The 24,721-nt window shown below is 31.0% G+C and overlaps 2 protein-coding genes across 4 annotated transcripts in view; one reads left to right on the forward strand and one right to left on the reverse strand.

Moving 5' to 3' along the window:
• Positions 1–15,621, reverse strand: part of Sac1 (phosphatidylinositol-3-phosphatase SAC1) — a 74,453-nt gene extending 58,832 nt beyond the window's left edge. The window contains exons 1-2 of one of the 2 annotated variants that reach the window (XM_035377197.2): positions 15,465–15,621; positions 8,399–8,493 (exon numbers count right to left, since the gene is read on the reverse strand). In XM_035377197.2, the coding sequence (XP_035233088.1) occupies positions 8,399–8,493; positions 15,465–15,499 (130 nt within the window). In that variant the 5' untranslated portion in view covers positions 15,500–15,621. The remainder of the gene's footprint in view (positions 1–8,398; positions 8,494–15,464) is intronic. The other variant, XM_085822148.1, reaches the window with a different exon arrangement.
• Positions 15,622–15,721: 100 nt separating this feature from the next.
• LOC118202612 (cyclin-D1-binding protein 1 homolog) overlaps positions 15,722–24,721 on the forward strand; it is a 36,766-nt gene continuing 27,766 nt past the window's right edge. Inside the window, exons 1-2 of one of the 2 annotated variants that reach the window (XM_085822150.1) lie at positions 15,722–15,922; positions 16,077–16,136. In XM_085822150.1, the coding sequence (XP_085678276.1) occupies positions 15,844–15,922; positions 16,077–16,136 (139 nt within the window). In that variant the 5' untranslated portion in view covers positions 15,722–15,843. The remainder of the gene's footprint in view (positions 15,923–16,076; positions 16,137–24,721) is intronic. The other variant, XM_085822149.1, reaches the window with a different exon arrangement.

Below are 24,721 nucleotides of genomic sequence, written 5' to 3' on the forward strand. Positions count from 1 at the left end.
GGGGCTCTCTGCCAAATGCAACTGATGAGACTGAGACAAGCACTCAAAGAAAAATGCTCCTACTACTACTCCAGACATGACAGACTCCTTTTACTGCATAACGCTCATCTACATGTTGCGACACTGGCAAAAACCTATTCAGAAACACTGAAGTCAGAAGTTTTGATCTTCTCACTGAATTCAAAGACATTGCTTCTGATTACTACTTGTCTCGATTGACGATAGCCTGTCTGAGCAGTGCTTCATATTACAGTCAAAAGTCGTTAATCTGGACTCGTCGGGACTTCGGCGATTCCGGATTATCGATTTTTCCGGATTATAGATCATCAGTTTAAATCTCGTAAGATGGCATGCAGAAATTCTAAAATTAAAAATATGAAACCGTAATTTATGAAATAAAGAACAATTATGATCTAAAGGGTATCAAAATTTATAAAAAAAAAGCTTAATATTTATTTGTTTACTTTATTAAACATTTCTTTCAATGAAGTTGTTTAAGTTGCTTTGTTTTATGTGATAACACTTTCTCTTTAATTCTATAAACAGACATAATTTCTTGTTCAGTTACAAAGTTCTGCTGTTCAAGTCCCGTAATTGCTGTGTCGAGAATACCGACTAACTTGTCAATCGAAATTTTTTCATTTTCACTAACCTCTCTGTCACCTTCTTCATGTCTTTATCCATTTTTTGTAGCAATTCCACTTTTTGTTTGACGGACATCAAAGCATACTTTCGTTTTGTAGATCATTTGGGAGCTCCAGCATCAGATATTCTATTTGACATAATTGAAAGTTCAAGTTTACTTTTATAAAATTGCTCTTATAGTCTGCAAAAAATAATAAGCCGCATCCAATTCGAAGATTAAGGAGCAACGCAATCATCAACATTAACTGAAATAGATAATTAGATAATTTTAGCTTATACCGTTCGTTATACATTAAACGCGCACGCGAAAACGTATTCTGCGTTTGCGCACACGCAAATGCGCAGTCGTAAAGGTCTTACGCGCACGCGTAAACGCCTATGCGCATGTGTCAACGCGGCGCATGCACAGAAAGTTTTTAGCTTTGAGGTCCGGATTATAGATCATTCCGGATTATGGGTGTCCGAATTAACGACTTTTGACTGTATATGAAGATACCAAAAATTAGGTTAATTTATGGATAGCCTTAAAAGATGAAGTGTTCTTCTGATGCAATATTCATATGCTGCCAGAAAGATGGGGAAAAAGTAGTGACTGGCGACGGACAACACTTTAAATAAAACATAATGTATCATACTTTGAAAATAAATACCCAATTTTTAATAAAAAAATGGCAAAGACTTATTTGTACTCTCGATACATTATATATATTTTTAAAAACGATTAAGAATAAAATAAATTTAAGCATTAAAAAGTAACTAAATTCTAAAGAATGTATACAAATGTATGTATCCTAGCAAGTTTAGATGTATAAAAATAGTACTAAAAGTATAACACTTAAAAAAAGAATTTTTTTTTAAAGAAACAACAAAGGGGAAAAAAAAAAGAAGAAGTATGTCACAGCATAGTAATGTGGGAGTCATCAACATCCAATGCTGAATTAGAATACCAGATGACGTCAACATCACAGCCCAGCGCAGTAAGAATCATCCCAGGCAGCAAGAGATCGCTTCCAGACGTAGATACGAGCAGAAGGCTCGTATGCCTTCAAGAGTTTGAGAAGATGTACGGTCTTCTCACGTCTAGCTGAAGTCTTTTGCTGTTATGCCTTTCGCTGTGATGACTCTAGATGATCATACTATTTAAATGTTTGTGAAAAAGGACTACATCATTATGTTAATCCTGCATACCGTTAACTTCATCTTTACTTACTTTATCTTATTTACTTTTATTTCTTTCTATTAAATAAACCAATATTAAATATCCGCGCTCTCATGCTCTGAGTTAAAAGAGATTTCTACAGTAATGTCACAAAACTGCATTGAAGTTGCAACTTATTATCCTAGATTACAGCAAGCTTTTATATATATTGTTGCTTTTCTGTATGGGTTTATGCATTTAGAGTGACAACACTTGATGAAGAATGAAAACATAATTTATTACCCAGTATTATTCAGGACAGTTCCAAAAACACATTTACAGTCATCAAAAACTATGACAAGCATGCTGAAACAATCAGCAACACAGGGTTCAGGCAATCAGGCTATAACGGTGAAGACAGCTTCACAGCAAAGCACCAGAGTACAGCTCCCGATTCAGTTCAGTTGTTCTTAGAACTCTACATACTCTCCACACTACAACTAGCAATGCAGTCAATGGTAAGCACTACACTACAGCTCCTGCCTCGGTTTGGCCATTCTCGGAGCTCAGCATACCCAAGGCAAAACTTGATGAGGCATTAGCTCGCAATCAACTGGATAGTCAAGACACTGACTCACTCGCTCACTGACGATAGCCTACGAGACACACGATGGACTCAACTCTGATGACCAACTCGACAATACGTGCAAGCAGGGTTTAAGTAGCTTTCGGGCTGCCTTCAAGAACATTCTGGTACAGTCAAAAGTCGTTAATTCGGACACCCGTAATCCGGAATGATCTATAATCCGGACCTCAAAGCTAAAATCTTTCTGCGCATGCGCCACATTGACGCATGCGCATAGGCGTTTTACTTGTGCACGCAAGACATTTACGACTGGCATATGCATCTGCGCAAGTGCAGAATACGTTTTCGCGTGCACGTTTAATGTATAACGGACGGTAAAAGCTAAAATTATCTAATTATCTATTTCAGTTATTGTTGATAATTGCGTTGTTCCTTAATCTTCAAATTGGATCCGGCTTATTATTTTTTGCAGACTGTAAGAGCAATTTTCTAAAAGTAAGCTTGAACTTTCGATTATGTCAAACAGAATTTCCGATGCTGGAGCTCCCAAAGGATCTAGAAAACGAAAGTATGTTTCGATGTCCATCAAACAAAAACGAATTGCTACAAAAAATGGATAAAAGCATATCCTTTGTTTATTTAACCGTTCCGAAATCTGTTTATCAATTTCACGCAGCTCTGCGCAGGGGGGGGGGGGCACGTCGCGGCGCGCAATGAACTGGAAGTTGATCTGTCAACACTATCGTTATCTTCAGGGCAGATGTTTTTATTTTAGTCGGCGTATAATTCCTTACTAAATGTAGTATTTAATTTCGATGTACTCCGTCTTTGATATGATTTAAATCAAATTCCTCGTCATTATAAATATCACGAATACAAATCACATAGTTTTCTGGTTGCAATTTTCTGATTTCGGCTATGAGTAAGGTATGCTTTACGCATCCGCGCGTTAAAAGAAATGTTTAATAAAGTAAACAAATAAATATTAGGCTTCTTTTTTGGTAAATTTGGATACCCTTTAGATCATAATTGCTCATTATTTTATAAATTACGGTTTCATATTTTTAATTTTATAATTTCTGCATGCCATCTTACCAGATTTAAACTGATGATCTATAATCCGGAATCGCCGAAGTCCCGACGAGTCTGGATTAAAGACTTTTGACTGTACAAACCAGTAAGAATTCGTTCTGGAAGATTCTCTATCCATCTATTGCATATCACAAATTTAGTCACCAAATGGGTGATTTCATGCCAAATATGGCAACCCTAAACCTACTTTATGGGGGAAGCTATCTTACCACAGCTGCACATTTCGTAACAATATATACAGAATTGCAAATGATTACTATGTGCCTCTGTAAAAAAATATAATAAGGTACTTTAACATCACAACAGTCATATAATGAAAGAAAATCATCAAGCACAAACTGCACTGCATGGAAAGAACCAAGAAACTTACTTATTTCTCACCTTTTACCTACACTTATTTTTTAGGTACAATTCTAGTGGTTTTCAGATACGACTAATATGGCTTTAAAAGCATTTTCGACTCTTACGTATTGTTGCTATATATATTCTGCCAACTCAAGATGCAGATAAGCTATATTAGTAAGATAGATTATTAGCAGGAGTATTCTTTAAAGAAAAAGATATTTTGCCTCACAACAGAATAGGCAAAATGGATAGTGAAACCTATATACCAATGAAGGAGCATTGCATATGGAAATACAATGCTAACAGTTACAGATACACTGTGCAAAAAAATAAATAAATGGGACAGTTCTATATCTCTTGTTCTACTGGGCTGATTGACAAAATTGAAATTGTGTTTTTCATGTCTCGAAAGCGCGACTTAGGACATATATTAGATTTATATATAGCTCTATTCTAACATAGTTATTTTGATACAAAATCGGACTTTTTCTGAAATAACATAACAAATTTTTTGCATATTTCTATTCTACGACTCAAATAATGCCAGACTGCCAAGTTTTGTAAAAATCGTATGAATAGTTTCTAAAAAATTAGCTCTCAAAATTTTAGCTCCTCAGTGTAAATTGAATTTGGCATATATTTATTAATATCTATTTTTTTGATTAAACGTTTTTGATTTTTCCTTTCACATTTCAAAATTTAGGTTCATTCTAAATAAAATTCACCTGTTTTTTGTGTTTTATTTTTAAAACATCTATTTTTAAATAATTTTTATAAATTTTTCGAAAAAAATTTTGAATTATAACCTATAAAATTTTTACCATCCTCTTAAAGTAGGTGTAGTTCTAAGCATACCTGCAAAAAATTCAGTCTTTTATTCAAAATTTTCTAAGATATACACGAATTTACATAATTTCACGTTTTGAAATTTGGCATTTGTTTTAGCGATAATAAAGCCAAAAATATTTATATTTTTTAATACTATATGAACAGTTTTTTTTAAATTATAGATGATATTATTCAATTTTTTAACTTAAAAAAAAAAAAAAAAAAAAAAAAAAAAGGGGGGGGGAAGAAAGAAATTTTTAAAAAGATATTTGTGAGAGTAAATTTTTACCTTTGCCGTGTTATCGTCTGCTACTTTACTTTGACTGCATTTAAATTGAACTGTCTAGAACTGAGACAGTTCATTTGATGTTTATTTCCACAATGTATTTAAGCAAACAGGACATTGACAGTTTCTGGGGGCATATCCCAGCTTTCAAAATTATATATATAAGTATAAATTTTTACATTAATCCTCTTTAAAAGAATGATTTAAGTAGCTAATTTTCTCTCATGTTATAGATTGTATAAGAAACATGATGTTTAATATGATTTAGATTGTTTGTAGCCGATATAATAATCGGGTCACTCAGTGGTACACTGCTGGACTGTTTTATTTCTTTGTCATTTAGCAAAAAATATTTTAATTAAAATATTTATCCTTTGGACTTTGCTTTAAACTTTATTTACAGTTAAAATGCCTAGAAAGTGAAAAGTTATTTTCAACTGAAACGCAGTTGATGCAATTGATATTTTTAAAAAATTGGCAAGAATGCAAAATTTATGGAAGTGTAACAATAAAAAAATCTTAATTTTCTTGTGGTGAGCACTGAAAATAAATGTAGAAGGAAAGAAGAAAATTAAGGAGAAAAGTAAGCAAAAATTTGAAGGAGAATTTGGCTGTCAGAAATACCAAGGTGTTTCGAAAAGTTGAATGCTTTTGAATATACTTTCAGAATATGTCAAGGAATTTGGGTGTTCAAAGAGAAAATACTTGGATGTGTACACCAGCAAATACTATCAACTGAGCTTGTGCTAACAGGAAAGACAAAAACGATATCATTGCAGATTAAGTGAAGAGCGACTGGTTTTTGACTATATGTTTGTATAAATTTAAATTACATTATAGAACATCATATTGTCATAAACGAAGAATCCCATGATTTCTTAGTCGAATTATTTGAATATTCAGGAATTTATTCAGTGATGTATCTGGATGTCACCTAAAGATGTTTTCCCCTCTTGATGAAACCAGTCTTTTCTTTCATCTTATGCCTTCAAAATGCTTAGCTTCTAAAGACTGATAAAGGCTCTGACCAAATACTGATGAAATGGATTGAATTGGATTATGAAGTTACGGCAAAACAGGGCTATCTGCCCTAAAAGGAGGTATGCCTTCGTGAAGAACTTTCTAAGGGAAATCAGCTGGCATACACATTACAATGAGAAAAACCATGAAAATGGCCATGCAACCAGCCCGTTCGCTGAGATTTGAACCCCGTAGTGAACTATAGGTGTTCAGCGTCTTTACTGCTTGGGCATTGCTGGGTCTTTATGAAATGAAAGGCGATAACTTTATTTAAAATGAATGTCAGAAATACCAAGATGTTTAGAAAAGTTGGAAGCTTTTAATATATTTTCAGAATGTCTGAAAAAAAAAAAAAAAAAAAAAAAAAAGAGCAAGCCATTAAGAAGAAGAAATAAATTTTTGCATAAAATTTAGTATTTTTTTTAAATTTAAAACTTTTTAATCTTATGATATTTGATTCTTGCGATTTCAAAAATAAAATATTTCACTAAAATATGAATAACATTTTAAGAAACTAAATGTAGTGTGATAAAATTGTGTAAAGCAATGAGCACAATGTTAAAGCTATTTAAAGCAATATATGCAAGTCATCCTAAGTTAAAATGCCGGTTATACATCTTTTCTGAATGGAACATTGAAAGGTGTGTTAACTGTGTTTTACTATATTTTCTCTTTGAATGTATTCAGTTTTCAGATGCATCGTAGTCTGGGACACAAAATATCCTTCCAAAAGAAATGCAACTCAAATAAATAAAATCAAATCCTGGAAAATTTATATTAATAAATATATTTAAAATGCTCAGTTCAATTGAATAAACAGAAAATTTGAAGAGACAATGCGACACAAACAATTAAAATAAAAGTCTAAAAATTTAAAAAGTACCTAAAATAAAAACTGCAACAATATATATATAAAGAAAATTATTTGAAAAAAAATAAGCGATGCAACTTATATTTAAATTATGCAGTTCGAATGGGTAAAGAGAAATTTTTAAAACAGTTATTCGAAAGAAACCATGCAACTTAAACAATTCAAATGAAATTCAAAAAAGAAAAAAAAAAAAAAAAAAAAAATAAATAATAACATAAAAATATAATATAAAGAGCGTTGTGATTTTTCCCCCCTCTCACGGGAAAGGAAAATAGGTTGCCATATATTAAGAAGTTCGGCAAGTAAACTATTCTTGGCGCAAACTGAAAAAAAAAAAGGGGGGGGCCAACATAAATTTTTTAATTTCTCTGTAAATTTTGCACCAAATTTTACAAAATTTCATACTTGGGTATAATTCGAGTCATAGAATCGAAATATGGAAAAAAATTGGTATGCTATTTCAGAAAAAGTCCATGTCAAAATAACTATATTAGAATAAAGCTATATATAAATATAATATATATCCTAAGTTGCGCTTTTGAGACATGAAGAACGCAATTTGAATTTCGTCAATTGGCCCAGTAGAATGGGAGATATAGAACTATCTCCCCCCCCTTTTTTTTTTTTTTGCGCAGTATGCAAGTAGAAACAAGGCCAGCTCTCTGTAGTACCATATGCAATTGAAATATTGCGATATCTATATAATTTGTTAAGTTTCTGCTCCTAGTTTGAAATTTCAAAGGAGAACATCCCGTGGGGGGGGGGGAGACAACTGAAGTTCTTCTACCTCTCTTACCCTACCATCAAACTTTCATGAGGATTTTGACTTGCCATGAATTTTGAGTGCTCCCTTGCCACACATACACTATACAGCCATCCATTCCTTTTCTAGCATTTGAACCAGGTCTTTCAGTCAATGTCACTAACCACTATCCCACCTAGGAGGCTACTAACAGTTGCAGGAAGTAGAAAGTCATTCATGCTGAAATTCATTCATGCTATGTTGTGGTTTATTTATTTTCAGAAGAACAATTTCCATTCATTAAATGGCATAAGAAGCAGTTAAATATGTGTCAAGCTATTACCTTCCTAGAATAGCTATATTACATGTGCAAGGTAAAGAAAATTTAGACACCAAGAACATTTATTTTATGAACATAAAAAGATAGAGGGCAGGGTTTTTTTTTTTTTTTTTTTTTTTTTAAGTCTAATATAATTTATAAATGAGGAGCTGAAAAAGAAGATAGTAAGGTCAAATGATTAGTAGGTCCCACTAGATTAGGCTACATTTTACAATCCTAACAAAACACACAAGGGCTAAGTATTCATCCCAAAATTGAACAACTTTACACTCTGAAAGACTGAATCTGAAGATCAGGTATTTCTTATTATTTACTACTGACCTCCAGAAAGACAATACTAAACTAATAAGAAGAGGTACTACTATTAAACATTAAATTGCTTCAAAAAGTATCCACAAGATGTTTACAGTAATTACATACATGCAAAAGTTTGATCATGTAAGCTGTTATAAAAATAATTTTAAAATAAAAGCTTCATGTCTACTGGTTTTTGTTACCAACTTACGCTGAAGATTGATTTCTCTAGATGCTCTGTCAATGATTAGAAGTTCATCAAAGGCACCAACAGGTTCAATGAGAAATTTTTCTGGAGTAATATATCTAAAACAAAATGAAACTTAAATTAATAAGTGTGATTAATATTTGACAAAATTTACAAGTAAAAAACAAAACTTAATACCTTTAAAATCTTAATACCAGTCATAATAATTATAATTATCTTGATTTACATTACTCCACAAATATTATATTTTGGTTTCACCCATTTAATATCAAATTAATCAAATCTATCAAAAAATATCTGATTTCTTAGAAACCTATTAACGGATCTGAAACTCATGACTTGAAGACTTTTGTTAGCATCCTATTAAAAAAAAAGACATATGCAAGAAAAATTCTATTTTTAAGCAAGTAATATCCCTGATTTTCCCAAGTTATTAAATAAACAGTTTTTTCCAACCTATCTGGTTTACTTACAAAATATAATAAGTTTGTAAAAAGACTTCTTAAAATTCTTATTCAAATCATAATAGGCATATAAAAGGCAAATGAGAATATTTATTACAATCATATTCATAGATGATGACAGAGCTTAAATTGCGCTGGAACGCACCGGAGGCCGGTTCTAGTACTTCTTAGTTTTTAGGATAAATCATAGTTCTAGCTGGAGTGCACCAGAGCTCTAGATAAGAAGGCTTTGACACTTCTCTTATGCAAATGAACAACAATTTGAGTAGAGATTTGATCTCTAAAATTTTATTTTTTGCAATAAAATTATAGTACAAATCGCTTATTAAATTTTAATTTATCGCTTTACATTTTATTTAATTTTAATTATTATTAATTAATTATATTTAATAATTATTGATTAAATAATTGCCAACTATTATTAATATTAATTAAATAGTACCTAATTAATTTGGTAATAATTCACTATTTCATTTTAAAATTATTAATGATTTTAATAGTCATTTTATATTTATTTACTTTTGCTCCTCTTTGCCGACGTTTTGCCATAGGACTCTGGCACTTCTAATTTTAGAAAGTAAGCCCTAGATGACAATTTTGATGGTACTGGTATTGCTTTACTGGCACTGAACTCGCCACAGAATGATAAAGAAGTAAAACAAAAATTTCATTCTTAAGTAAAAGGCATATCTGCTTACTATTTAATCCTCTAAGCGGCAAGGCCAAATATATACGGCCTAAAATATTTTTTGTGGTATCTGTAAGAACGTATATATATGTGCATATTAAAATATGTCAAAGAAATTAAGGCAATATATCAAAAGAAATCAAATCCAGGTATGAAATACCAGGAGAGTTTTTAGAATAAAATCAGAAAAATAATGTTTTCATAGCAGTTTTGGGAAATTTGTGCTTTCTTAGCGAAAACCCTGGTCACTCAGAGGGTTAATGTAGAAGTAAACAACAAAATTTTACATTTCATCTGTCAAAATATATATTTTAATAGTCATTTTATATTTATTTACTTTTGCTCCTCTTTGCCGACGTTTTGCCATAGGACTCTGGCACTTCTAATTTTAGAAAGTAAGCCCTAGATGACAATTTTGATGGTACTGGTATTGCTTTACTGGCACTGAACTCGCCACAGAATGATAAAGAAGTAAAACAAAAATTTCATTCTTAAGTAAAAGGCATATCTGCTTACTATTTAACCCTCTAAGCGGCAAGGCCAAATATATACGGCCTAAAATATTTTTTGTGGTATCTGTAAGAACGTATATATACGTGCCTATTAAAATACGTCAAAGAAATTAAGGCAATATATCAAAAGAAATCAAAATACAGCTACTAAAAATGGAAGATTTGATAACATTTTTACAGTCAAACACACTGATTTTTATTATCTGGTCATTTAACATTAGATGAATATATTTTAGAGTTTCCAAATCTAAAACAACATGCAAATACATACAAAAAATGCACGTAGAATAGAAAATTGGCAAAAACGCTCACTTAAAAAGAAATGGATATTTTTTGATTACTTATATTCCTAGTTTCAATATCAAATTATTTCTTGCAAAGATGTAATCTTTTCGTAGTTAATGAAAAACTTGCATCTTTCTGCCATTTAAACATTTTTCATAAATATTCTTACTACAAAATGTTTTATTTGATTAACCAATAAATCAAAAGGCATGTTTATTGATTGCACATAATTCATCATGAATAATGATATTTACTAATGCAAATGACAGTCAAATTTGTATTCATAAATGAATTATATTAATATTACGAAAATCTGTGCTATAGCTAAAAGCCAAATAGTATCCATAGAATAAAAATGTCAAATCTGCCATACAGGTTTTTGCCTTTTCCCTAAAAAAATTTCTTGTTTTTTAATAAAATACTTCTTTTTGTTAGTATTTATGAATAAGCAATATCTATATGCAAACAATGCCAATGTGGTAATTTTTTGTAAGGATAATCAGAAAGTACTAGGAAATACTTATAGAACTGAATTCATATCACTTACTGAAATTCAATATTTCCTACAAAGCATTTACATATCCTAAGTCAAAAAGACAAAGAGATAAAAGATTCCAAAAGTAAAACATCTTGTGGAGACTTATAAGACAAATATTTACAGTTTCTTTTTTTACATATCCCATTACAAAATTTAAATTCATTAGAAGAAATTTAGCTTTAGAAATTAGCTTTTATAATGAAATTTTATAAAATAATTCATGTAATAATGAAGTAGTGCTACTTCATGACATGAAGTAGTACTACAAAGCAAGATAAACTTTGGCAATGTGCTGAAATAGATCTGTTGCAAAGGTTTTGCATTTGAAGCATTTGCTGTTCATATTATAACAGAGAATTTACAGTGTGTCACATAAAAAAAAAAAAAAAAAAATATTTTTCTCCCGGAATATCAAGTTTCTCAAAAATAACAACACAATGCGCATGGATGAAATGGTTGACAGCATCGAAATACACGACAGTCTATGAACGTAAAGAACGTCTATGTCAATACATATTCTTTGCAGCAGCGATCTATAGTGAGTAAGCGCCTTATGGTATGAGTAGTGGTTTCATGCCGGCGTATCGCACGCACGCGCCCTCATCTTCCCTCACTCTCTTCTCCCAGAAACTTTTTTTCTCTCCCGGACTTTGACAGCCAAGAGGTGGCAACACTAGCTGTGGGAGCCACCATAGAGCTGTAATGTACTAGAGAGAGAAACGGCAACCCTGAAGGGGAACAGGAATACGAACCACGTGACATTTGGTACATTTCCCAGATCGTATTTCCCGCGAATCTTCCTTACCATTACAGTTCTATGGAGAATTTGTGAGAAGCAAGTGTTTTGCGTGTAAGCGCATTGTTTCGGACTTCAAAAATGATACTTTCGTGCTCCGCATATGGATGTAATTCCAGATATGTGAAAGATGGAGGAGTAACATTTCACAACTGAGCTTTTTCTAATGTTTTAAAACCTAATTTTATAAAATGTAGAGGTTTTTTTATCCACTCTACTTGCCTTTTTCTAATAAAAAATAGATTTTCTAATTTTATATAATATATGCATACTTGAAATAACATTTAAATAAAAGTATCTTAATATATATGTATGTTTCTAATAACTGTTTTCTGAAAAAAAAAAATGTTAAAATTTTAGTAATACTATATAATTTTAATTAGTCTAGTATTCTGCTTTGGCGACATTTTTTATACGCCAACAGACTGCTTTGAATGCGTTTGTTTATATATTCTTAGCGTTTGCTCATGCGGACATGTGCGAAGTAGTAATGTATGTATTTAATACTTAGTAATGTTGATGTAACACTGTGTAAGAACTGCATAAAATTATGTTTTTTTTTGGGGGGGGGACATGAATGACTTTATTTATATCCTTTTATTGCATCCAAATATAACAAATTTGTTTACCTTCAATCACGTATTTTCTTTCTTATATCATGTTTCTGGCATTTATTCAAATATTAATAATTTGTTAAGTATTAAGAAAATAGCAATTATATAGCAGTTAAATTTCAAAATTTAATAGTTTTAAGTTTCTTTTTAAAAATAATGAACATTATTTAAATTTTACCTTCTAAAATTATTTAAAATAAGTGCGACTACATTGTGCAACGTGCATAATATATATATTGCTAGTAAAAGGAAGTCTTAATTTACCACCTTTTTGTTTCATAATTTAATTATTTACCACTCTCTCTCTTCCTTTTAACTTATATCTGCTATATTGACATTCATTTTTAGTTCATTTTATTTAATACCTTTCTCACTTTGATTTGCCTACTCTGTAGTTCTCTGTAATACACCGTATTAACACTAAATTTCCTTTTCGTATTAACATTAAATTTCCTTTTCGTACTATTTTCTGTTTTCACTCATTCTTCTTATGTTATCTATTTTTTTTATTTTTTATTCTGTCCTGAGTACTAAAAAGCCTTCTTTTTTATTTATTTATTTTACTTATTTATTTTTTAGTTTGCTATTAGTTTATTATTTAGTTATTAGTTTATTATTTAGTTTGTTCTCTCCAGTTTTTTTAATTTTATTTTAAATTTGGTAGACGCCGATGGACATATTGCAAAATATTATTCTACAGCATGAAAATTATTTAAATTTTAAAAATTAAAATTTAAAATAAAGTTAAATTTTAAAATAAAGTGTTCAATTTTAGGGAAATTATTAATTTTGGCTGGTGTTTATCGATCTAACCTCTTCTGCAAATTCAACGGCAGCTTCTACGAAATGACGTCTTTCCAAGTTCGCATTTCGAACTGAGAGAAAAGAGAGAAAAAAATCGCCAGCCATGGCGATAGTACGCCAAAGTCTGGATTCAGTTCCATTTCATGCCCAAACTCCTGCAGCTCATTCCTGTGCCACTTTTTCACCCGGTTTTGAATGGCGATGCTCCGTCTAGTATATAACAGGTCTATGGGAGCCACCGATGACCAGCAACGCAGCAAATAATAAAAGTACATAATTATAGTAAATATGGATACTGATAAATTTTTTAACAATACCATTATTATAATGGTTTGAAGAAATTAATGCAATATAGAACATACAAAAATAATTTTATTAGTGTATGAAAAATATACATTTTTTCAGTGCATATTGCGATGAGTCAGATTGAAACATTCGAGGCAAAGAAAAGGTGAATCAATGCAGTTGGAACAATATGTCACCACTGTTTTAGTCAAATTCTTTGCTCTAGTTCTTTCTAGCTGCTTTGAATTTTTGTTATAGCACACCTTACATTTTGCTCATTTTCAGGCATTTTTTTTTAATTCATGACGAGGTCTGCTCTGTAAGCATTTTTTTAAGAAATACAATCATTATCGGAGCATTTCATTAGATACATTGCTAATTTCATCCTAAAAACAGGAATTGCAATATTTTTTCGGGTTGCTTTTCTTGCTGTCTGATAGCAGTCACAATATTTTTGAAGGCCTTTGTAAAACTGCACTGTCAGATGATGTACTTGATGAATAACCTTCATTTGAAGCCATATTTTTAAGGGCTAATAAAAAATTGAATGAAAGATATAGAATGCAAAAACGTATATAGAGTGAAAAAATATAACAAACGCACTTACTTGTAGAACACACCGAATAAGACTGAATAATGAGAGTAATCACTTAGCAATCGAAGCACGATTGTTTGAAAAAAGGACAATTGTAACAATTGTCTACCGCACCATGGGGCAAAACTGCTTCAAGCATGATTTTATAACTCATTTTATCTGCTGCAAATAATATTTCAGTATAATATGCATCACATAATGAAAAGTTCACGTCACCGCCTTGGGCAAACCATCGAAAATACGTCTGGCAGTCAACGTGTTAATTAGCAAAGAGTAAAAAATTATACATGGATATTTGAACATGCATTAATCAGGTTAGCATAATAAACCTTGCATAGGCCATGGATAAACTGCATATGTTTTTTAATGCTAAAAAATAATGAATTTTGTTTTTGCAGGGCTGAAAATTTTTAGTATTCCCCCCTTTTTTTTAAAAGTCAGAAGGAATGCAAGATTCCAGCATTCCTATGAATTTTGAAACTTTTTATGCAAATTTAAAAATAAATGGATTAAATATACATATTAGATTTGCACATTTCATCAAGCATGTTCTGTTAAGGACTTGGCTTTCACTACATGTATTATATATAATAGAAGGTTTATCTGTTAATTTAAAAAATGGGCATATTTTAAAAATATAATGAAAAAGCAACAATACAGGAAATAAAAAGTAAAATGTAAGTATAAAGTTTCATATTTCCCATAGGTGCTTGAAAATTTCTAATCACTTACACTAGGCATTTTTGGTAGTTGATGAGAAAGCAGTTGGTACAAGTAATGTCATATACGAGTGCGCTACAATCCTCCTGATAATCAAATAAAAACAAATCTTCTCAAAGAGAAAAGCCATAATTTAATTATGATTATAGCGTAAATATATTTAATTTCAATACATAACTGAATACTCTGACTGACTAGTTTTCTTAATTTACATCTCGTAATACATCATCCCAATGGAGAAACAAATTGTATTGAATGATTAAATAAACCTAAAAGTTGTATGACTTTTTATTCATTTTTTTATTCATGGCAATTAATATAAAGGCATAATGTCAATAAATTTAAATGAAACAATTTTTAAAGCAACTTAAGGAAACATCCAGTAAAACACACAAACAATAAACTGCAATAAAAAATAATTAATTACTTTAATAAAATGTAAAGAGAAAGATATTATTCACAAGAATCATTTGGTAAAAAATAAATAATAATACACAACAACAAATTTACATTAAGAGGAAAAGCAACAGAAATTCATTTTAAAATAGCGTTATTCTTATTTCCTCTGTAAAAAGTCGGTGTGAAAATTAATTAAACTTTAAAAAATAAAATACAATAATTTTTTATACAGCAGTATAGAAATGAAATATTACGGGTTAAAAATAAACGAGGAAAATGTGAAATAAAATTTAACTGAATGAAGGTCGAATAATTTCGAAATGCAATATGACACACAAAATTTTATATTTTCTAGAATATAGCACTTACAAAATTAAATTTTCATGAACCGCCCCAGAACTCATATTATTTTCCAGAAATGCAGAACACACGAATTTCAAACAAACATTACACGACGGATATTTAACCGGTTGAATGGAAAACACACCCTCTACCACCTACTCCTCGTACGTATTATACTACATTCAAGCCATTGCGAGGAAGCTAAGTTTTATTTACTTATCATTTCATAGTAACCATAAATATAGATAATTTTCATTGCTATATATTTAAGATTAAATAGCTATGTAAAATTAAATAGCTTTGTAAAATTTTTTGTAAAAACTTTATCAAAATTCTAACTATACTGAAAATTTTCACTGTAACTGATAATAATCTCTGCGACTGGAGAATTTCGCGGATTAGAAGTATGGCTGGTTCAAGATCTATTCGAACAATTTTAGAAAAATTAGAAGAAAGTTTGAATATTGCGTGTGAGCAGTTATCAGGTACCGGTATAACTAAATGTCCGTTGAATAAAAAAAAAATGGAAGCTAATTTCGTTAATTAGTATTTTTGAATCTTAAAGCATATTTAATTTTCAGTGTGTAGAAATAAGGATTTCTGAATTAATTAAATATATTTTTTTCCCCTCCTATCCAGAAGAAACACCAAGTCGCGAAAATGCTGATTTTGACAAGGATGTGTTTTGGGCAAACTTTAGTAAGTTTTTTTAATACTTTTTTATTTTATTCAGTTTCATTTTTTATTTTTTAAAATTGAAATGGGAAGCACTTCCGCAGAGAACCCGGTAAATGTAAACATCGCCAACTTTGGCGATAATAGTTCAAACCTGGTAACACATCGGATATATCCTATTCGCTTGTTCGAAGTGTGCAACCATTCCTCTTGCGTTTATTTTGTTGAGTTGTCACAGTCTTTGTTCGTATTTGCAGATTTATATATTTCTTCTCTTATTTATTATTATTTTTTTCTGAAGTTTTTAACAACGAATAGATAGAAATATTTTCGTAGATAGATGCCGGTTCTCGGTTCGGGATGAAAGGAGGGGTGAATGCTAAATTGTAACACGGCTGTTTACGTTGTGTTCTTAATTATTAACAGCTCTAAGAACCATGAGGTTTCCAACGTCTAAAATAATTTGTTTTCGTAGACCGCAAAAATGTGCATGTGCATTTTAAATAATTAAGTAATGCTTTTATTTTTATTATTGGTTATTGTCATCTAAAATTCTGAGAATAAATCAATTTTTATGGCGTAAAATTTTAACAAGATAATATTTGTTAATGCTTTTCTAACAATAACCTTTCAGAGGATGGCAGGTGTGACATAAATAGATGATTAAATTGAAATAAAAAAATATTATTCATTATCTAGGATGACAGAATAGTTTGATGCATCACCATGGTCATCAAAATTAGCAAACCACTGCTGGAGTAGGGAATATATTGTTTTCTGTGTTAACTGGAATTTAAGACAAATTATCGTATATCACAAAATCGTATATCACCTTTAACCGGTTAATTTCAGTATATTATTACTAATTTATATTTTTAAATGAATTTTTATTTCAGTTATAAATGCTCTTATGCTTAATATATTCTTTTCTGTTGAATTTAATACAATTTTCGTATATCACGTTTAACCGGTTAGTTTTACATCCACATGCTTATTATCTGTGAATTTTTACTACAAATGCGTAATATATTGTTTTATCTGCTAACTTGAATTTACATGCACTAAAAATCACGTTTACAAAATATCACGTTTACGGCTCGGATCATCGTCGATGAACCGCGAGCTTGGCGAGTAAAAATGCAACGGCGCTAACGGGTTCTTTCCCGAAGCGCCAACGGGTTCTCTGCGGATGAAAACTCCTACAATATGCTTAATATATTGTTTTATCTGCTAACTTGAATTTACATGCACTAAAAATCACGTTTACGGCTCGCTCGGCTCATCGTCCATGAACCGCAAGCTTGGCGAGTAAAAATGCAACGGCGCCAACGGGTTCTCTGCGGATCAGAAATTGCTTTAGTGTTAGTTATCGATAGAGTAAAATCTTTGAGTGTTTATAACTTAAAAAAGTTCGATATTTCGGCAGAGTATATCATTGAAATAAGCAAATTGAAAAAAAAAAAAAAAAAAAAAAAAAAAAGAAACAGAAGTTGAATTGTAATTACTGCCTAAAAGTGTTCATTCTAAAGTGGACCTGACTGCCACTAAGTTCTTTTCTAGAGAAACCACATCAGGTGTTACCATTTTCACCCAAGCATCAGCGCCTAATGTCTCCATGTGCTTTAATCCTAGTATCGAGTGCACACGGGATTTGGCGACTTTATGATGAGCAGTAAAAACAGGACATATACGATGAGTAGTAAACGGGTCATTCAAAAAATATATATAGTTAAATATAGTATATATTATGTATATGCACACATAGTATATAGATGTTCTTTGTATCATTTTTGGTGTTGGCGATAATTTTCAAAATCGCGCCAAGGCTACTAGGATTTTACCCTCCATGTCATTTGAATATTGATTGTCTTTTAAACAATAACTTATTTCAGTACTGCCGTCCTATTTCACTGAGAAAGTACTGCTCCCACAAAAATTCGAACAAACTGAGTGAGGGAAAAAAAGTTACCATGTATCATATTGGGATTTAAAAGTTCATTTTCAGCATACAGTAAAATTAATTTGGAGCAGTTACGTTGTCAAATGTCTGTATTTAAAACAAGCAGTTTATATTTAGTTAATGTCTGTATGCAATATTGAAAAAATAAATAAATAAATAAATAAATAAAACTTATGACTCTTAATTTTAGCTAATAATGTAATTAATTGGATACTAATGTATCAGCACCATCATCTTAGTGCTGTTTAGTGATTTTTTACAAAAGAAAAAGAATGTTGACTTATTATAAAAAAGTATCTTTTTAAATACTTATTTTAAATTTCATTAGCCATTTATCTTAAAATTCCATAAATAAACCAACTGACCAATAATAAAGCAGTGTTTATTTTATTCTGATGGAAATTTCCTGGAGTTGTGGCTAAGTGGTAAAGCTGTTAAACATAGTAGCTGACTCTGGGATTCGAATCGTGACAAACAGGCCAGCTGCATAGGTGATTTCGTGATTTTCCCTATGTGTAATATGTATACATGAGTAACACGTATACAAGATAGTTTCTCTTAGCAGGTCTTCTAAGAAGGCATTCGTATTCTTAGGCAGATAGCCCTCGAATGCTTTTCTGTAATCAAAAAATGAAATCTGAAAGCTGAGATTTTATGTTGTGCTCAAACCTCTCTCTCTCTCTCTTTTTTTTTTTCTGTTTACAGACATATACACATTTAGAGAGTATTTGAGCTAAAAATATTTAAAAACAGCATATCTTTAGAATTTCTGATAGACAGTCTCACGTGCTTGAGATAAAAATTTTTTATTCCATATAGTGTTGCAACTGCTTCCTTTGAAATTGTTGAGTTTTTTTTTAAATTAAAAATTCGTAAAAGTTTTACAAAATATGAAATAGTCAAGAAAACAAATTCCGAATTTGGACTTCCAGGTGCCCATGTTCGGTTAAAGGACTATTTAATTCAAAATTTGATGACTCTAGGTACCGTAGTTTTTTCATAGTGCGAGAAAAATACATACATTTATGCAGATTCTTCATTATTTAATTTCTTCAAATATAATACAGATTTTTAGTCCAAAGGGGAAAATTGTCTTGAAGGACTATTAATTTCGCTTTGGCATTTTGCATCAAAAAGTTTAAAAGGCTGTATCACTTTTCAAATTGTTGCCACCATATATTATCACCCAGTCTTATATTTAAAGAAATTAAATAATGAAGAATCTGCATAAATATATGCATGTTTTTCTCGCATTGTGATAAAACAACGGTACCTACAGCCATAAAAATTTGATTAACGTAATCTTCTATAGAATATGGGCATGTGGAAGCCCTAATTTGAATTTGAAATTTGTTTTATTATCAATTTTATATTTTGTAACACTTCAACAAATTTTTTATTGAAAAACGAAATGATTTTAAAGCCAGCAATGGCAATACTTTACAAAAAAAAAAAAAAAAAAAAAAAAAAAAAACATTTATCTGCAGCATGTGAGAGTCTGTATCGGAAATTCTAAAGATATGCTCATTTTAAAATTAATTTACGATATTGCTGTTGTACTGAATTTATAGTTTCAGCACATAAAACATGATATTAAATAAATAAAGGTAACACACAAAACATTAAAAAAAGCCCCTTTGGACGTAATTTAAAATCTGAAACCTTTCAGTTTTTTTTTAAAATTGTTATTCAGTTTCTTTAAATATAATACAGTACAATAATATTTTGTGCCAACAATTTGGAAATTGATTTAATGCAAAATACTATTTCAAGACTAATAGCCAATATTTTAAACATAGTTAATATAAGAAAATTAATATACATTAAAATAAATATTATTGTTAGTATAAAGTCATGTTAATATAAAAATGTGTGTCAGTTCTCTATCTGTGTCTGTCTAGTTAAGTATAAATCTGATGATGGATGCACTAATTCAAAACATGATATATAATGGGGGGGGATCCTACATTTTAAAGACAGCATGTGGCTTTTAAAATTTTTTTTCCTATCGTCACCTGTTTTCTATAATTTTCTTTGAAAAATATCCTAGACACACAGCACTGCATCAGAAGCTCAAAAATTAAAAAGAATAATGTTCAGACAAGCCTAACGGGGTTATCACATCTAATAATGTGCAGTGCCTAGAAGAAACTTTAAACTCGCAAAAAAAAAAAAAAAAAAAAAAAGTTTTGGTTGATCTTTATAATATGGTAACTGGTAGTTTGGCTACATTTTGGAGGCGATAAAGGTTACTACCTGGGACTTTGGTAATAATGTGAGCAGTACTCAGTTCCGATTACGCATTATTTTGTGTGAGGGAAATGAGAGATCATGGGATATGTCATGTGATATTAATGGACAAATTACGGTTCTTTAATCGGAAAAGGGGGGAAATCGGGAAAAAATCTGAAATTTTGTATTTGGTTTATCCTGTGTTGTGTGAAACACTGTTCGTGAATTTTTGGATCCCATGGCCGTAACTAAAGAAAAGTTTATCGGACACGTAATCAAGATTCTGAAGAAGATTAGGTAAGTTAGTATTTTTAATTATTTGTGGATATTATTTTTATGCATTGTTCTAAATGTAAGGTGGAAGTAAAGGAATTTGGTATTATTGGGAAAATTGTTATCAGCAATGATTTAGTTTAAAGTAATTAGGATTGTAAGGTAATTTTTATTAATTTAATGTATGTGCTCATTTATATTTTAAGTAGTGTTTTTGAATTTAATTATATTTTAATTAAATGATAGTTATTTTGTGAATTTTATGTTTGTAGGAATTTGGTATACGTTTAAGTTGAAGTAAACGTGCATGGAAATAATTTAAATATTTGATACTAAGTATTTGTAAATGCTTGCGGTATGAATTCGTTGGTGATGTGTATAATGTAATAGATGATTTAGAGGTAAAAGTTTTTGGATATTTTATTTATTTTATATGTGGAAATGTTCATATTTGGAAAGGGTAAATACTTTTTCGTGATCAGGTAATTTCATATATGTTCTTTTTACCGGGTTTAAAGATTGAGAAAATTGTCATGTATTTTCGTGAAATTTTTCTAATTTATGAGAAAAAAGCAGTGTACATGGATATAGTGAAGAGTGTGCGCAATGCCATTTTTGTGCAATTCTGGGATGTTTTTTTAAGTAAAAATAAGTCGACGTGTACATGGTTTAGTGATATTTTAATTAAATGATAGTTATTTTGTGAATTTTATGTTTGTAGGAATTTGGTATACGTTTAAGTTGAAATAAACGTGCATGGAAATAATTTAAATATTTGATACTAAGTATTTGTAATGCTTGCGGTATGAATTCGTTGGTGACATGTATAATGTAATAGATGATTTAGAGGTAAAAGTTTTTGGATATATTATTTATTTTATATGTGGAAATGTTCATATTTGTAAAGGGTAAATACTTTTTCGCGAACAGGTAATTTCATATATGTTCTTTTTATCGGGTTTAAAGATTGAGAAAATTGTCATGTATTTTCGTGAAATTTTTCTAATTTATGAGAAAAAAGCAGTGTACATGTATATAGTGAAGAGTGTGCGCAATGCCATTTTTGTGCAATTCTGGGATTTTTTTTAAGTAAAAATAAGTCGGCGTGTACATGGTTTATGTGTATGTGTTATTTTGAAAAACGCGTAAGGAGTATGGTATTGTGCACTTTTTCCCAATTTTGCAGTGAATATTTGTCATAATTAAGCAGTTTTGTTTGATAAAATTTCTAGCATAAGTGTAATTCGGCTACTAGATTGTTGGAAGAAGTGTTCAGTAGATAAAAAGAAAAGAAACATGTCTTTACTTCATGAAGACAAAATGGCGGCGGGGAAAAAAAATAGAGGGTTGCTGTAGGAGAGTTGGTTGCCTAATTTTTGCCAAAAAATTGCCAAGTTACCATAAATTAAAGATCAACCAAAGTGGTTTCATGCAAATTACCCTTTTTTTTGTTATAAAAAATATTCTTTGTCTGTCTTGAGCATTTTTGCTATTTGTTGAGGAGCAGCCGAATTAAATGGCAAGTGTAAAAATTAGATTCATTAGAGTTATCTTTAACCCCTTAAGGACCAGTACCGGAAGAACGAAGCACAGTCAAGGGACCGGACCCGCTGAAATGTATCGTCGCCACCGGCCCATGCATTTTCTAAGCCTAATTTTTAAAAAAATCGTATAAAATCAGCTTTTTGATATTATGACTCCAATTTTTTAAGTTGTGTATTTAATGTATTTGTTTTTAATGTGTATTAATGTAAAGAATATCACATTAATAGAAATAAATTAAACAGGCAAAATACTAAAATCATAACTATACAAGCAGAAATAAATACTATAAACATGGGGAAAAAATTACAAATATGAAATAAATAAATAAATGAATAAATAAATAAAAACTAAACAAGAATTACTTGTAGGTAACTAAATTCCAATTTAAAAATTCTGCTCTGTGTAAAATAACTCAAAACAAGGATCGACACTCAGTCCGACATTGCATATTTCACACTCAAAATACGTAGTTTGCTTTCACTTTAACGCACACAGTGCATCTTCTCCTACCTTTTCCGTCAACGTAACTTTTGGAAACTGTCTTCCAGTTAGATGGAAAGGTGGGGTCCGGTGATTTTGGACAAATTTTTAAGTTTTTAAATAAGGTCTCTTAGGCATGGCTAACGGAATGAAACTGAATATAACCCCAACACATGTCCCAAAACTTCCTCAAAAGACACTCAGAAATATCTCATCCTCAAACACTCTGTGACATCAAGTTTATATTAGAAAACTTCCTGTTTTTCTTAATCGAAAACAGCGTCCACAATGACCGGAAAGTGATCAAGGAAAGACCCCCACTGGCGGGATATCCGTTACTGATCACGTGAATATATACAGTATATGTAAAGTAAATACATTATATACCAAAATATACTGCCTGTGTTATTATGACCTATTAAATCGAGTAAGAAAAACAAAAACGCTGGCTCTTTCCTGAGAAATGCGAGCAAGACGCATTACGCGTTGAGAAAGCTGACAGTCTTTTCCCTTCTGTAATAATGTTGTAATGTTACTTTTTAATTAACCAAGAAAGCTTATGTTAAGTTTCAAAATAAATAGAAAAAAAGGCTAATCTTTGGAATATGGTAACAGGTAGTTTGGCGACATTTTGGTAAAGGCGATAAAGGTTACTAGCTAGAACTGTAGCAGTGTACATGGATAAAGTCAAGAGCATGCGCAATGCCATTTTTGTGCAATTCTGGGATGTTTTTTAAGTGAAAATAGGTCGATGTGTACATGGTTACTGTGTATGTGCAATTCTTAAAAACGCGGCAAGCAGTGGGTGATTCTACACTTTCTCCCAATTTCGCACCTAATCTTCGTCATGATTAAGCACTTTTGTTCCATAAAAGTTCTAGAATAAGCGTAATTTTGCTAGCAGATTGTTGGAAAAAAATGTTGAGTTAAAAAAAAAAAAAAAAAAAAAAACATGCTTTTACAAAACAAAATGAAAACAAAATGGCGTCCAAACAAAAACTAGCAGGTTGCTGTAGCAGGGTTGGTCGCCAAATTTTCACCAAAAAATCGTCAAGTTACCATAATCCAAAGATTTACCAAAAAAAAAAAAAAATCCTAACGAGCAAAAATGCCTGTGCCCTTTTAATTCACAGGTACACTTATAAATAGCCATGATTTCCAGTTTGTTTACTTCAATAAATCTCTCAAAACCAAAAATTAATGCCAGTACATGAAGGTGAAATGCCGTATGCATCAACCCATGTGAAAACAATTACGACTTAGTTCCTTTTACTGGCTTTTAAAAATTCAAATAAATCATTCCATTTTAATGTCACGTACGTATACGTAATGCTGGGCTCATAAGAGCAGAATCGTTGTGTCGCACGTACATGACGCTGGACTAGTAGGAGTGGAATCGTTGTGTTGCGTATACGTGACGCTGGTCCTGAACGGGTAAATAAACTAAAATAATAGAGCAGTTCTTGAAGGAAATCACCATTCATATCATCCTGATGACACAAGGGGCAACAAATTGAATCCTGAACTCCAATCCAATGTAAATGACGCTGTAAATAAAAATGGCCAGTTGTCAAATGAAAGTAAGCAACTCCAACAGACCAAGGTAAGGAACTGAGGATTTTGGTCAGATATGCATACCTCACATCTTGATTTCATAGACTTTAAGCAACTGTTAATCAGGTCTTGTGGAAATGCACGTCGCACTTCTAAAAGTGCCCTTTAGGGTCCAAGGAGAAATTTGTCCAAGTGTTCATCAGCGAGTCTGTTTCTGTACAATGGAATCTCGAAATATGAGCACCTCTATATACGAGTAATTCGAGATAAGAAGAAAGTATGAGTGAAAAATTTGTTTCTAAATATGAGCGTTGACTCGAGTAACGAGCAATAAGCCAGGCTGTTGGTATGCGTGGCACCATTTGCTTATCTGGCTCGACTTGGGGAATCCCCATTGTTATATCACTCAGTGTTCTTTGATCTATGTGTTTGTGCACTTGTGAATCGATTGTTTATTACATTTAACATGAAATTAATTATTTCATGATGCCTCCCAAGAAGATTGTTGCCTCAGATAGTGCTGCAAAGAAATTTAATCCCGGAACAGTAACTTAAAGGGAAAAAA

This window comes from Stegodyphus dumicola, chromosome 8 (assembly GCF_044657685.1).
Source record: "Stegodyphus dumicola isolate Sdum_Otavi_A_Nest chromosome 8, ASM4465768v1".
NCBI lineage: Eukaryota > Metazoa > Arthropoda > Arachnida > Araneae > Eresidae > Stegodyphus > Stegodyphus dumicola.